The sequence below is a fragment of the Calidris pugnax genome, unplaced genomic scaffold, assembly GCF_001431845.1.
Source record: "Calidris pugnax isolate Ruff unplaced genomic scaffold, ASM143184v1 scaffold128, whole genome shotgun sequence".
Lineage (NCBI taxonomy): Eukaryota > Metazoa > Chordata > Aves > Charadriiformes > Scolopacidae > Calidris > Calidris pugnax.
This window is the reverse complement of record NW_015090851.1, coordinates 2,502,871-2,517,773: the sequence shown is the minus strand read 5'-3', so window position 1 is coordinate 2,517,773 and position 14,903 is coordinate 2,502,871. Positions and strand designations below refer to the sequence as shown.

Below are 14,903 nucleotides of genomic sequence, written 5' to 3'. Positions count from 1 at the left end.
CCCTCCCCCCCAGCCCCCCCCCCCCCCTCCCAAGCCCCCCATGCTGCAGAGCAGGCTGAGCCCACGGGCAGGGAGTTGTGGGGCTGGGACAGGGTCCCTCAGACGGTGGGACTGAAGCGTCTCCATACGGATCTGCAGCCGGACCTTGCTCAGGACTTAACCTGAGAAGTGCCACCGTCCCACCAGGCTTGCCCAGCTAAGTCCTGAGATGCTCATCCACTTGCCACCAGACCCGCGAGCCACTCATGTGGTGCCCCAGGCTGTGCCAGCCCGAGTCCCCGCTTTGTCCCCAGCCCTCTTACCTGCTGTGCCCCAGCCGGTCAGGTGCCACCAGCCGGGTACATGCTCTGTTCACTCTTATTAATAACTGCCCGTGATCTTTGAGACACCGCTCCCTGCCTCCTGCCCTGCCTCCTGCCCTGCCAAGGGGCCGCCTCCTTCCCAGCCCCACTGCTCTGTGGCACCCACCACGCTCCCCCACCGTCCCCTTGTGCTGGGTGCCCCCAGCTGTGGTCCAGGGCTGTCGCTGCTGTCCCCAGGGCCATCCCATCCTGAGGACTGTCCTGGCCAGCTTCAGCTGCTGGCTCACAGCTGTGCCCAGGGTCCCACCGTGCCCATGCCAGGCGCAGGGCAGGGGTCTTCTTGTGCATCCTGGTGCCAACCTCTTGCCAAGGGCTGCCAGCACTCACCTCCCTGGGGACCGCTTACCTGCTGGAAACAGGAGTGCAGCACCCTGTAAGCTGTCCCTCTATCCCAGTGCATGGACCCAGTCGTTATCTTGTTCCAAAGGTCCCAAGCAGGCACTGGAGCTCTGCTGAACCCATTGCACCTTCTTGGGCTCCACCATGATATGGTACCACCACTGTTTCCAGAAAATGGCTGAGTCAATGCTTGGCCCATGCCCTCAGGAACACAGCAGTTGAAATGAGGTGATGGGTGCCAGGGTGAGGGGTGAAGCTGGTGGGCAGGGCAGGCACCAGGGACTCCTGGGTGCCCTGGGTGGTGGGATGAGGCTGGTGTGTGGCACGAGTGGTGACCATACTCTCTGAGGGTGGAGAGACTCATTCCCATCCCTGTTGGCTGAGGGGGAAGTAGCCTGTGGCCACCCTGGCTCGCAGGTCCCAGGTCCCACAGCAGCCACATCAACTCCTCAGCTGCCTTTCAGCAGTGGGGCTGAGCCTGTGCCCCACAGCCCCTGCTGCACTCCCACCCCATGCCCATCAGTCCCACGGTGGCCAGGTAATGGCACGCAGATGCCAGCACAGGCAGCAGCACGTAGTGGCTGCCTCCCCATTGTTTATCTGCTCACCTGACATGGAAGCAAAGGCCACCCCAGGGTTCCTGGTTGGCATCAACCGATAGCGCCGGGTGCCTTTTGCTGCCTCCTTATTGCTGCTTCCTGTGCCCCAGCCTCCAGCCCCTCACCAGCACCTGGGGCTGAACTGGCTCCCCCTTGACCACCCCAGCCCTCCCTGTCCCCTCACCCCCAGCTAGCCTCGGGAAGAGCTGCAGGACAGGACAGGACCACCCAGCAGCACCAAGGTGGGATTAGCCAGGGGCCACCACGATCCCAGCCCCTGGTGCTCAAGGGCTGCCCTGTGCTGGGTCAGGCTCAGGCCACCACCAAAAGCGTGTGAGGTTCAGAGGGTCTACAGCTCATCAGCGGCGACCCTTGCTCTGGGTGCCATGGATCAATACTGCCCTTTGCTCACCTGCTCCGTCCTCTTCAGCTCCTTCCTCTTTCCTTGTGCCAGGAAAAAGAGGGACAGAGGGCACTGGGGTTACGTTTCCTTCTTCCACTTCCATCTCCTTCCCCTCAGCCTGGCCACACTGCCCTTGGCCTCACCCAGGCTACTGGCCAGGGGTGCCGGCTGCCACCACGCGTGGGCTCCATGGCTAACCGCAGCCACCGTGGTGCCTATCAGCCAGGGCCACTGAGGACCACCGCAGCCAACCCCATCTCTGGGCAACCTGGCCTGGACACAGCAACCTTCAAGCAACTGGCAGCACCTGAGGTCACCTTGCCCTGGGGCACAGTGACCCCCTTTTCAGCCCAGGAGCTGGCTGTGAGCTCCTGCCCAAGCCCCCTCCCAGCATTGCCTCCAGCCCAGGCGCTGTGCCTGCAGCTCCAGCCATGGTACCCGAGCACAGGGAGAGACAGCAGAGAGGCCAGCACTGTTTTATAGACTTTTATTTCCAAATCTGGCGCTTCCATGATACACTTTTACACAGCTGGGGCGGGGGGGGCCACGGGCATCTCCCCGCTCCCTGCCCACAGAATCGGGAGATGGAGAGAGGGGAAAAAAAACCAAACCAAACCAACCAAACCCCCAGAGAAACAAACCCAAACCTAAATCCAAGGAGGATGCTCCCCAGAGCCCAGGCCATGGCACTACAATCAGGGACCGAGCCACAGACTGACTCCTACGCCTCTTGCCTGGCCCAGCTCTGTGGGGACAGACATCGGCTCCGCTGCTCTCTTCGTTTTTGGCACTTGTCACTTGCTCTCCGTTTGGCACCAACACAAAGCACTCTTGTGCCAGTCTGGCAGAAAAGTGGGCCCTACGGCACGGCAGGGACAGGGAGGTGGGTACCCACCGGGGTGCCGAGGGGGTAACATGGCGCTGGCTGAGGCACAGGCCAGGGCTCCGGTGCTGCGCAGCCGGAGAGAAACATGTAAACGAGATTGTTCACGAAGGCAAGGATGGGCAGCAGGGAGGAGCCCAGGGGTTCCTGGCACCCGGGGCCGGCAGGCTTTCCCTCTGCGTGCCGGTCCCAAATGGCATGTAAACACGTCAGCAGGCCCTTTCCCTCTCCATCCCTGGGAGAAGGGTGGCAGTGAGCCTGCCATGGCACCCCCATCACCCAGCCCCTCTGTCCCCCCTGCTGACTTGGGGACATAGCCAAGAAGCTTTGGCCTGCCCAGAGGCCAGCAGCACAAGTCCTCTCCTGTAAACACGTGGGGCTGGGCTGGAGTGAGAAGCTACAGCAGCGTGGCAGTAAGGCAGTAAGGAGCGCGCCGTCACGCAGCCCCGAGAGCACCACGGGGGCAGCCGAGCAGAGGCACCACGCTCGGCCGGTGAAAGGGAGCGTGCCGGCCCCCCGAGCCGGCTGCCCCTGCCCCAGGGCTGGGGTAGGCACAGAGGAGTGTCACCTTGACGGTAGGGCCAGTGGGAGCCCGGGGCCAGGCTCCCAGTTGAGCAGAGAAACCATCAGGGAGGCCTGAATTTCCAGAGAGGGCAAAGTGCTGTTTATCCCCATCTCCCAAAATCCAGGCCGCTCTGAGCTGGGGTCCTTGTCCAGCCAGAGAGCGCAGGGACGTGTGCGTATGTACGCAGAGCCCACAGGGAACCAGTGAGATACAACTTTTGTGGGCAATGCTGGACCCCGACACTGGAGCCACATCATGTTCATGCAGATGCTAATCCCCCAGAGGGCGAGCACCAGCTCTGGGAAGAACCTGCTGCAGAGCAGGGCTAGCAGCTCTTTGCCTGGACCCACGAACCAACAGAGGTTTGCTCTGGAACACACAGGCTAAAGAGCACAACATACAGTGGGTAAAAACATAGTGCTCATCTGCTGAGATGAGGAAACCAGCGCTTACAGGAGTGGGACCATCCTGGTACAGGACAGGACTGAACAGCAAAGCTTGTTTCCTCCCCCAGCGGGTCCCTGATGCCAAATTTGCTGCCCCACTCGCTCGTGCTCTTGCTGGCACACAGCCCTGGCTCACAGATGGGGGGCAGTCCCAAGGGTGGTCCCATCGGAGGGTAGAGGGGGTCCTGGCCGTGGGGCCAGCACAGCTGTAGGGGCCTGAGGGACACCAGGCAGGAGGACAGCACTGAGACACGTGTGGAGCTGCATGGTGGGAGGGCAAGAGGGGCAGCAGGGCCAGCTGCCCTGCAGTGGGGATGGGATGGAGAGGTGCTGGCAAAGCCATGAGGGCTGCCTGGCACTGTCCCTCCAGCCCCCCCAGGATCACAGTTCCTGGTACCCCAGGGAAGCTGGCAAAGGGCTGTTGGTGAGACAAACGCTCCAGGTCCTGGGAACAGACCATTGGTAAAAATAACCATAGAAATTTCTCTTCTCTCTGATTACAAAGATACAAAAAGGTAGAAAACCCTCCCCCACCCCCACGTCCTGGGCTCCGTTTCTGCCTCCCTGCCCCTGCCCACCCTGTGTACAAATGGGTCGCGGAGGAAGAGCACGGCCCCGGGGGGGTCGGAGAAGCCACCCTCGCCCGAGCAGGCTCCTGCTGTACCTGTCACACCAGGCAGGAAACAGGGAGCACGGTGGCCGCCAAGAGCCCTGAGGCTGCTGGCGGTGGGAGGTACAGGCTGCCGACCCCCCAGCCCGAAGGGCAGGGGAAGGCAGGGTCAGTGTTGGGCCTCTGACCACCATCAGTTCTGGCCCCTGCCCCCTGGGGACACCAAACCTCAGCTGGCAGTGCCTGGACAGGCGAAGGGCCCTGCTGCTTCTGTCTCTCTTGCGGACAGCTTCGGCGCCTCAGGAATGGCCCTCGTTTCTTGTTATTCTTCTCGGAGGAAAGAAAAACAATATTAAGCTGTGGCATCTCCCCTGAGCTTCAGCTGCCTCCTCCAGCTATGCCAGATGGGGACAGGGCAGAAACCCATCCCTATGTCGGGGCAGGAACAACTGTCTCCAAGTCCCTGAGTTCAGGGAAAAGGAAAGGAGGGATGGGATGGGATCAGAGGGGAACAGTACCAGCAGGGAGCAGAGCTGGAGGGTAAGAAATGACAGACTGGGACAAGGTCCCTGGCGAGAGACTTGGCTGGGGCAGGCAGGGGTCCTGTAGGACTTGGGCACCCTCCTCCTCTCCAGCCAGCCTGTCCCTCGCACACATCCACTCGTTGGGACTTAAAGCTGACACTGAGCAAGGCAACAGCCACAAGGTCAGCCTGGCTGCACAAAGCATCTTCCCTGAGCCCCTACAGGCCACAAGTGAGGCCATCACCTCTGGCAAAGCGAGCAGACTCAGACACACTGATGTTTCTGCTCGTGCTGTACTGCAGCACCCAGAGCTGTCACACCTGAGGGTTCTCCTTGCCCAGTCACGATTCAGGGCCAGGAGACACCAGTCACTCACCCCGGGGGCTCACCCCTATGTGGCCCTCTCCCCCCAAACCAAACCCCCTTTGGGAAGAAGCCAGGCAGGCCGACGGTACACAAGACCAGCTGAACAAGGCCTGGCTGAGGAAGGGACACACTTACTCTGAGTCTGGTGACAGCTCCGAAATGCTGTGGGAGGTGGTGGAGCGAGGCGTCGAGGGACACATTGCGGAGGGCGTCGAGGTCTGCATGGCAGAAGGGGTGGCGGTGGTCTGGGGGCCTGAAGGCGTGCTGGAAGATTGCACCGAAGACAGGACGGAGGAGTTAAAAGAAGCAAGGATGGAAGAAAGGATATCTAACTGTTCAGTGGAAGGATGTCGGCTGGGAACGGCCTCCAGGTTCTCTCTAGAAGGCTGTCTCCTTGACAGCGGCTCTAGGCTTTCCCTAGACAGCTGCCTCCTAGAGAGACTCCCCAGGTTGTCCTGTGAGGGATGCCTGCTAGGTACTGTGTCCAGAGGCTCTCTGGAATTAGATCTTCTGGAGAGAAAGTCCAGCTGCTCCCTTGACGTTTGTCTAGCCAATGCTAGCTGGTCCCTTGAAGGCTGTCTTCTAGAAAGCAAATCCAATTGTTCTCGAGAAGTATCTCGACTTGGCAACGTGTCTATTCGGTCTCTGGATGCTTGCCTACTTGGCAATGTGTTTAGCCACTCTCTAGAGACTTCCCTTACTGGCCCACAGTCTAGCTGCTCTCTTGACCCAAATCTGCAGGGTAAAGTGTCGAGGTGGTCTCTGGAGCCCTGTCTCCGGGGCAGTGTGTTCCCATGATTTCTCTGACTGGGCCTAGCAGCCAGTAGATCCAAGTTTTCCCTAGACCCGTGTCTGCTCGGGATACTTTCCAGGTGTTCAGTGGAGCCATGCCTGCTGGGGATAGTGTCCAGCTCCTCCCTGGACCCGTGACGGCTGGGCACGGCTTCCAAGCAGTCTCGGGAGTTGTGCCTGCTCAGCTGCTCCCGGGACATCTGTCTCCTCATCAGCATGTCAAGCTGCTCCCGTGACGAGTACCGGCTGGCTGGCTGCGACAGACTGCCCGCCCCAGAGTAGATCCTGCCGTAGGAGGCAGCAGGGACAGCCCTGTGACCCAGCGTGGAAGTCTTGTACCACGTCAGCTCGTTGGTCATCCTGCCGACGGATGGCAAGCCTTGGAGAGTAGGAGGGTACTGGAGGCGGTTCTTCAAAATCCCTGCACCGGACAGAAAGAGAAGTCAAATCTCTGCATAACAGTGAAAAGCATGTAGAAGCCAGGGGAGATAAGCCATACCTCCCCAAGGACATGACAAGATGGATCTGATGCTGAGCCTTCAGGGCCACAACAACCTGGGACAGGCCAGGCCACCCTTGCCTGCTTGCTCCAGGCCGTTACCTTTTCTTTGCCGTTGGGTCTGGGTGAGGGAGTTCTCGTCCCCGCTGGTCAAGGCCAGGTCTGGCTGATTATTATTGGCTGCGTCCTTGTTGATGTCGAATCCCAGCTTCCTCTCAGAGCCCCACTTTTGCAGAGAGCAAGGGTGAACCTCGCACTCACCCAGAGCCGGCCAGTACGACATGAGGTCATTGCCATCCACATCTGCTGAAAAACACAGCAAAACAGGCCCCGGGAAAGAGGGAGAGAATATTTCTATGAGCAGCAATTGAAGCCATCACTAAACAGGGTCTGACCCCCAGGGACCTGAGCTCCCCCCTTTCCCCTGCCAGAGCCCCCAGGACTTGCCTTTGGGAGTGGTGTTGGTGGGGTCAGTGAGGAGGCGCTCGCTGTGCGCCGCCCGCTTGAACTGGCGCTGGAAGCGGCCCCGCAGGCGCACGTTCTCCTCGCTCTCTGAGGATGGGATGGAGAGGCTGCGCTCTTCATCCAGAGACAGGTCACTGTCCGAGTCTGAGTCCTGGTCTGTAGGGACACGGTGTGTGTTGGGGAGACATTTGAAATGAAGGTGGGCAAGGCTGTTCAGCCCAAACGAGGAAGGACATTTCGCGCCTGTAAGCATTTGCCAATTCAATGACTGAATCCCCAAATGATGGAGGCAGGGAGGGACCCACAGGTCTCTGCTCTGACTGCCTCTGGGAAGGCAGAACCACCCCAGGGCTGACCACCCTCATGAGGACAACAGCCGGCCTGACTCCTCACTGCCCTTCCCTCCACAGCATCTTGTGCCTGCTCCACCTGCCCTTCCACCAGGCGCCCACGAGAGGAGCCTGGCTCCATCTCACTACACTTCCCTGTAAGGCAGCTGCAAACAGCTGTAAGGTCCCCTTTACCTCTTCTTCCTCCAGGCTGAGCAAACCCACCTCCCTCAGCTTCTGGTCACCTGTCCCATGCCCCAGCCACGAGGGTGGCCCCACCAGCTAAGACTCCAGTGGGTCAGTACCCGTGTTGTACTGGGAAACCCACTGTCCTCACAGACCCTACAACAGTCTATGGCCCTCCCTGTGCCTCCTCCATTTTCCAGCTCCTTGGAGAACGCCGTGCCCTTTCCTGTGCTATATGCTATGTGACACAGCCTCTCCTCCATTTTCCAGCTCCTTGGAGAACGGCCGTGCCCTTTGCTGTGCTACATGACACAGCTGTTGCCTCTCCATATCCACAGGGTGTTTGGGAGTCACACCCGAACCCAGGGTGAAGGATGTAACCGTACAGCCAGAGCCTGCACCAGGAAGGATTTCCTTAAGCCAGGAGTTAACCTGGGATGTGCTGGGTCAGCCCCAAACCCGGGCACCAGGCTGAGTCTTACCTCCCCCGGCATCACGGTGGAACATGGCCACGTCGATGTCCGTGGGGCCGGCGTGAGCCAGCAGGCTGTGATCCAGGGCCGAGCCCTGACGTGCCGTCACGTTGTCTCTGAAAGACAGGAGGCCCGAACGGTCACGGCGGCAGGAGCCCTCGGCTCTGCCCGGGTGCTCCCGCAGCCCCGCGCCGCCCTCACCTGAGGTAAGCCCGCTGGCTGGAGTGGGTGCGGGCAGAGCGCACGCTGCTCACCGACGAGATGGTGGAGGCTCCCAGGGTGATGCGGATGAGCCCGCTCTCCTCAAACAGCGCTGTGTTGTTGTAGGCGTTGGGGCCCTGGTGAGATGGGGACAGAGGGACATGCCCTGTTTAGAAGCTGTCATGGCAGCCCAGGGGATGGCTTCCCACCCACGGCAGGGACGCTCCTGCCAGCTCCTGTCCTAGGCAGGGAACCCATCCCCAAACCCCTGGGCTGCTCCGGCTCTTGCCCACCTGTGTGCTCCTCGTGGTCTCCTCGCTCTGCCCCTTCTTGCCAAGGCAAGCCACTTTCCAGGCCTCCCGCACCTCCTCGTTCAGCACGCAGAACAGGACCAGCACTGCCAGGCCCTGCGGGGAGAGATGCTGTGAGAGACAGCCCCTTGCTACTGGCCAACCTGCTCGCCCACAGCACCAGATCCTGGCCGCTCCCTGGCCCCTACAGAGCCCAGCGTGTCAGCCCTGGTGGCCATCAGGACAACAGAGCCCAGCGTGTCAGCCCTGGTGGCCACCAGGACAGGGATGCACCAAAGATCCCCTCAACACTGATCAGCACTAACCCCCATGGGTGAAAGAGGAAAGGGTGGGGTGTCCCCCTGGCTGTCAGCAGCCATTGAGCAGCTGGCAGGGTCCTCTGCAGCAACACCAACCATGGTGGCGGCAGGAGGTCTGGAAGGTGCTGCTGTGGGTCACATTTGGGGTGCCTGACACCTCTGTTGCAGGCCACCCTCTTGCTCTGCTCTCTGAGAGCAGGAAGAACCCTTCCCTCCCAAGATGGTCCTTGCTGCCCCCTTGGATGTCGCCTCTGAACCAAGCACCTTACAGCTGGCACCAAAGATCCCCTCAACACTGATCAGCACTAACCCCCATGGGTGAAAGAGGAAAGGGTGGGGTGTCCCCCTGGCTGTCAGCAGCCATTGAGCAGCTGGCAGGGTCCTCTGCAGCAACACCAACCATGGTGGCGGCAGGAGGTCTGGAAGGTGCTGCTGTGGGTCACATTTGGGGTGCCTGACACCTCTGTTGCAGGCCACCCTCTTGCTCTGCTCTCTGAGAGCAGGAAGAACCCTTCCCTCCCAAGATGGTCCTTGCTGCCCCCTTGGATGTCGCCTCTGAACCAAGCACCTTACAGCTGCCTCCTGCTCCATGCCACTGCTCATCACGGGCACAGCAGCGAGGACTGGCAGCAGTGACAATAGAAGGGACAAGGAGCCCAGCGGGATGCTGGAGACTCAGGATGGGGTGCCCACTCTCCACAGATGGCTGCGGGGACCACAGGGACACTCTCCTGGGCTGACCCGTGCCCTCCCCTGGCAGAGGCCAGGCAGTTACCTGGAGGCTGCAGAGGACAGTGTAGAGGTAGTGGAAAGCCAGGACACTGTTGTTGACAGCCAAGAGGCCAAAGAGCCAGGTAGTGCTAATAATTAGAAGCAGAACAAAGGAGCTCCGTAACGTCATGCTGGAGAGAGAGAGAGAGACAGACAGGCAGACAGACACACACCGAGAGGTTAGTGCGTGTTGTTAATCCACAGCCTAGTGCTCGCAGACAGAGATCCAGAGGGGAAAGCGCGCTCCTGCCCGGCCCTCCCTGCTGCACCCAGCGCTGTGGGCTCATTTCTGCTCCCCCCGACTCCCAGCCTTCCCTTCTGGATCACACACGGCAAACACGGGGGCCCAAAGGACACAGGTCATTTGGAGCCACAGAGAATGGAGCCAGGCTCCAGGGCTGGCCCAGGAGGGAGCAGGGAAAGGTCTCACAACGAGCATGTAGGAGAAGAAAAAGCAGGTGCTGAGAGTTGATAAGGGCTCGGCGTTGAATCCGAGCAGACATAAGGGGTGGCTGTGAGAGCAGGCGGTGAAGGGGGACAGGCTGGTGGGACAGTGTGGAGATGGGGACGCAGGAACAAGAGGAAAGGACAAAGTTTAGGAAGGGGGGTTAATGTGACCAGCAGGTGTGGGAGAGGAGAGCGGCTGCAAGGCTGACACTGATGCACAGAGGGACACCCTGCGATGGCAAAAGAGGGAGGATGATCACTGAAAATGCTAAAACCCACAAGCTACAGGAGCTCTGCTGGGAGTTTGGCCACTAATACTCACAGAACTGATTTCTTCTTGGTCTCCTTTTGACCTGGGGAACAGGACATCTTGGCCACAAGCAGGAACATGACCCCATTCATCTGAAAGCGTTGGCACTGATTAGAAGCTGTGCCAAGGGCCAGCTCTGACCTGACATCCCCAGCGCAGAGCACGGGCAGACTCCAGGTCCGCCAGGCCCACGCAAACGTCCCCTCCTTTCCCCTTCATGCCTGAGCTATGGCCTCCCCCAGGTTTGGCTGGAGCGAGGAGGGACAGAGAGAGGGCCTCTGACTGAGGAAGGAGAATACAGAGAAGGGGACAGGCAGTGGGCAGCCAAGGGAAGGGGGAGTGCCCACGGTGCAGAGAAGGGAAGCAGGAGAGGGCTGTGGGTGAAACAAGACAGGGTTTTACCACAATGACGACAGTAATGGGGCCTGCAAAGCTCCAGACCAGCTTATCATGAATGGAAATCCAGCAGAAGTCAGGGTTCCCGTAGCCCTCAGGATCCAGGCCAACAGCCAGCCCTGCAGGAGGAAGAGACAGGTCAGGTCCAGACTGAGCAGCTTACTTGCCCAAGCCATGTCAATCCCATCACAGCACTGAAGGCCACGAAGGGGTTCTCTCGCTGCTCCTTGTCCTGTGCACAGGCTTCCAGCCACAGGGGAAAGAGCCAGGACTGTGACCCCCAGCTCAGGGCCTTTATTTCCTTTTCTCCAGGAGTCCCTGACACAGCCCAGCCCAGCAGGCATTCACTGCTAGCAACAGATAATTCAAGCACGCAGGTCTGGGAAATGAGGAGACCTTAACCACAAGTCCTGGGACAGCAGAGGGCCCGTGCTCATTGACCAAGCCACAGGGAGATGTGCTGAGGAAGTATTTCTCCCCAGGAGGCATGACAGCAGTTCTTGATAACGTGGTCCCTCAGCTGACCACCACAGCACTGCTAGCTGTGGCAAGCCCACCCTCGGCTCTCCCCACTGGGTAAGTTGAGCTGGGCAACACCAGGGGATCAGGAGGCTGCTGAGAACCAGCGCTTTTGTTGTGGCTGTAGGACAAGTAGCCCTTACCGGTGATGATGGCGGGCACTCCCCAGCCGATGGCATAGTAGAAACGCATGGCCCCAAAGTTGACATTGCGGGCTTCAGTCTGCATTCGGTAGATGTGGAGGCCATGAACAAAGAGCCAGGCGAAGGTGGAGAGGAAGAAGCAGTGGAGGAGGATGGCAATCACAGTGCAAAGAAACTGGGGAGACAAAAGCCACTCAGAGATGGTCCCACTGTGCCAAGGCTAACTGCATCATCCACACCTCACCCCCACCCCCAAGGATGTGCTTGTTCAAGCCCACAGACCTGGTTCTCAGTGTGGTTGATGCCAAGGAGAAAGAGCAGCTCAGAGAAGAAGAGTGTGACTGTTATGTTGGAGTGGATGCTACGTGTATTGGACTTGAGGCCTTTGAGGCAGGTCAGGAAGGAGAAGGTCAGCAGCAGAGCCACCAAGGAGAGAGACACCAAAGAATAGGTAACAATTGCCAGTGTCTCCAGGTCACCTTCCAGTTGCTGCAGAAGCATAGAACCAAAGGCAAATGGCTGTGTTAGGGGGAGATGCAGGAAGCCTGCTGAGCTCTCAGACTCTATTTGTGTCCCACAGGGAATTTTCTGCCTATGCTTACTTATTCTGGGACCCAGTGGCTAACAACCCCCACCACCACCCACAGCCCCGCGGGCTGAGGTTACCTCTCGGTGCGAGCTGTCCATCAGAACCCCAAAGGTGCCAAACTGGGAGCACTGGCAGTGGACGTGTGTGGTGTTTCGGTACACGAGCTCACAGTCCCTGGCTGTCCAGAAGCCGGAGGGGTTGGTCCTGCAGCCACCAAAAAGCAGAGCGCACTTAGGAGAGAAGACAGATGAGTGTGGTGTGTGGGGAAGGAACCACAGAGAAGAGGGGCAATTGGCAAGGCTTTTCTACCAGCAGATACAACTGCACTCCTACAGCTGAAGTACTGGAGCCAGAGCCCTGCAGGGACCCTCCCAACAGGAATGAATGCCCTGGGAGAGGGCAGAAACCCCCATGTCCCAGTGCTGCTGAGGCACACAGCCTGTCACAGTCAGGCAGCCTTGAGGAACAAGGAGGTGCCTGGGGAAAGCAGCTCCGAGTGGCCCAGCTGTGCTTGACTCACGGGTTGGAGTGGTTCCACTGGACGCAGAGAGGTTTGCTCCTGTTGGCCGTCTCCAGCAGGCGAAATTCCAGCACGAGAGGGGTGTCCAGGGGCCCCCGCAGGAAGGTATGATTGCTGAACACAGACACACTCACGATGGGGGAGTTCATCACAGGATTCTTGGGGAGCCTGCAAGGAGCAACAAAGCTCTACTATCACTGTGCCTGGCAGTTGCAGCCCTCTGGGGACTTCCCAGGCATCCTGCACTGATGTCCCAGAGGGAACAGCTCTACCCAGCTCACACCATGCAGTCAGGAAACATCAGGCAGAGCAACGCCAAGGTGGGGAACAGGCAGAGCATGGCAAGATCATCTGGCTGGGAATCAAACCCAAGCCATTGCAGATGGACTCAGCAACTGCTGGAGGGGGCACAGCAGAGCCCAGCCAGCCTCTCTCCACTGCTGCTTGTGGACAGCAAAGGGGAGGTGAACGTACCTGATGCTGCGGCGATCCACCTGGTAGCGTGCAGGCAGCAGCCCCCCCAGGGTGCGGTACATGATGAGGATGATCACAGTGAGAGCGGGCTCGGGCTCTGGCAGCATCTGCCTCGGGGAGGAGTTCTCCACAGTGTAGTTCCCTTCACCCCCAGGCAGTGTGGGCAACGCCGTGGAGGCAGCTGAGGCACACAAGGGGATGGTGAGAACACTCACATGTTGCTCCGAAGGCAGCTTGTGAGCCCACCAGGAGCCTTTGGGACGTGGTGAAGTCGGAAGCAATAAGCTCTCAAGGCTGACTTGTGGAGCTCTGACAAAGCCAGGTTTCAGGAGCAGCACATCTTCCCTTCCACACCCACCCCTGCTGTTCCCTGAGTGATGCCCACATGCTCACCTTCAGCTTTTGGGGGGCTCAGCACTGACAGGGGCAGCACGACGTGAGTATGGGGGTCCCAGGCGGGCTGGCCCCGGAAGAGGCTGCTGTGGTAGCGAGGGTAGCGCCGGCGGATGTGGGAGTGGTTCTCCATGCGATCGATGCTCAGCACTGCAGGGGAGCAAGGGAGTGAAAGTCAGCTCTAGGACAGCCTCCTGGAGAGCCACCATGCCCCGGCACACCCCAGGTTTGAAGTCACTGGCAAAGGGACCATATAAGCCATAGGCTGGGTTGTGGATGTGTCCCGTGTTTGGGCATGACGTGAGATCTCAGCACCCACAGTGCTCCTTCCCAGCCCAGATCCTTGCCCAGCCACTGGGCAGGGTACTTCTGCCACTGAGGTCAGCAGCTTTTTCACTAGGCTGGGAGATAACAGCAGCCAGCACGCTCCTAGCTCTGCTGGCTCTTGGTAGTGTGTCATCTACACCAGGCAGGGATGGGACCAGGATGTCTCTCACAAACACCTCCCCACGTTTGAGAGCACCAGAAAGGACATTATCAGCACTCTAACTGAGGCAAAGTGAGGTGAGGAGTTAAGGGGACAGGGTGTGATGGAGAAGTGGCTCTGCACCGCTGCAGCCAGGCCCCACCACCAGCCAGCTCCTACTCACTGATGTTGGGGGTGACGACGCCGACGGGGTTGAGGTAGGTGAGTTTCATGTTGCTGGCCAGCGTGCCCGAGTAGTCCCGCAGCTGCTCCATGAGGCTGGCGCTGCCGTGCTCGCTGTGTGGCAGCATGGCCCAGTGCTCCCGGTTCTCAGGCGCCAGCACGGAGCTGCCTGCACGCAGCAGATTCTGCACGGGAGACACATGGGGCAGGGGGTGAGGGGAGCACTGCCTTCGGGCTCTGTCCTTCCCACCCCCAGGCTGCAGCACTGTGCTCTCTGCCCAGCTTGCTGCACAAGGGCTCAGGGAAGAGAGGTACTTTCTGCTATGATGGGCCCCCACCCTCAACACTCCTCAACCAGTGTCCCACAGAGACATCTTCCCTGCCCCCCTGCCACGAGGGACTTGCAGGTAGCAATAGGACCTCCCTTTTCCTTCCCAGGCTGAGCAAACCCAGCTCTCTGCCTCTCCTCCCCCTGTGCTCCAGCCCTGCAGGTGGCCTCCACCAAGTCCTGCTCCTGTGGGCCAATGTCTGTGTGGCACTGGGGAGCCCAGTTCCTGACATGGTCTCACAACATCCTCGATCATCTCAGAGACCCAGTCTCAGGGTAGATGATAAAGAGAAGCAGCATCAGAATCCACTCTAATCTGGGGGACTCACCTCATTGAAATGGGCATCCTGCGTGGCTGTCAGGCCAAAGCCACGCTGCCGGCTCTCAAAGGCCATGAGACGGGACAGCAGGCGGAAAGTGATGTGCACGTCGTTGCCAAAGTAGTGGTCCATGTGGTCCGTCACAGCCCGGAGCCGGTGGGCCAGCTTCTTGGCTTCGATTGTGTTGAGCTCAGTCTCATTCCTCTCCAAGCCCTCCAGCTGCCAGTGGGGGAAGAAAGGAGGGGATTAAACAACTAAGTGGGTTCCTCACTGCAAAACTGGGATGGTGCAGGCCCTGCTTGGCCTGGAGATTATTTTTGAAACCCTGGCACAAGCCACAGACACTCACAGTGGTGCCCACTAGAACAGGGAGCATCTCTGGCCAGCAACCA

The 14,903-nt window shown here is 59.6% G+C and overlaps 1 protein-coding gene across 1 annotated transcript in view; it reads right to left on the bottom strand.

Moving 5' to 3' along the window:
- Positions 1–4,136: 4,136 nt before the first annotated feature.
- The window catches only part of CELSR3 (cadherin, EGF LAG seven-pass G-type receptor 3), a 32,645-nt gene continuing 21,878 nt past the window's right edge, over positions 4,137–14,903 (bottom strand). Inside the window, exons 18-35 of the mRNA XM_014943177.1 lie at positions 14,521–14,730; positions 13,865–14,048; positions 13,215–13,364; positions 12,822–13,002; positions 12,348–12,515; positions 11,905–12,031; positions 11,521–11,727; positions 11,239–11,413; positions 10,583–10,695; positions 10,193–10,272; positions 9,428–9,554; positions 8,336–8,449; positions 8,043–8,179; positions 7,851–7,957; positions 6,836–7,009; positions 6,491–6,691; positions 5,233–6,310; positions 4,137–4,534 (exon numbers count right to left, since the gene is read on the bottom strand). Coding sequence (XP_014798663.1) covers positions 4,507–4,534; positions 5,233–6,310; positions 6,491–6,691; positions 6,836–7,009; positions 7,851–7,957; positions 8,043–8,179; positions 8,336–8,449; positions 9,428–9,554; positions 10,193–10,272; positions 10,583–10,695; positions 11,239–11,413; positions 11,521–11,727; positions 11,905–12,031; positions 12,348–12,515; positions 12,822–13,002; positions 13,215–13,364; positions 13,865–14,048; positions 14,521–14,730 — 3,561 coding nt within the window. The 3' untranslated portion in view covers positions 4,137–4,506. The remainder of the gene's footprint in view (positions 4,535–5,232; positions 6,311–6,490; positions 6,692–6,835; positions 7,010–7,850; positions 7,958–8,042; positions 8,180–8,335; positions 8,450–9,427; positions 9,555–10,192; positions 10,273–10,582; positions 10,696–11,238; positions 11,414–11,520; positions 11,728–11,904; positions 12,032–12,347; positions 12,516–12,821; positions 13,003–13,214; positions 13,365–13,864; positions 14,049–14,520; positions 14,731–14,903) is intronic.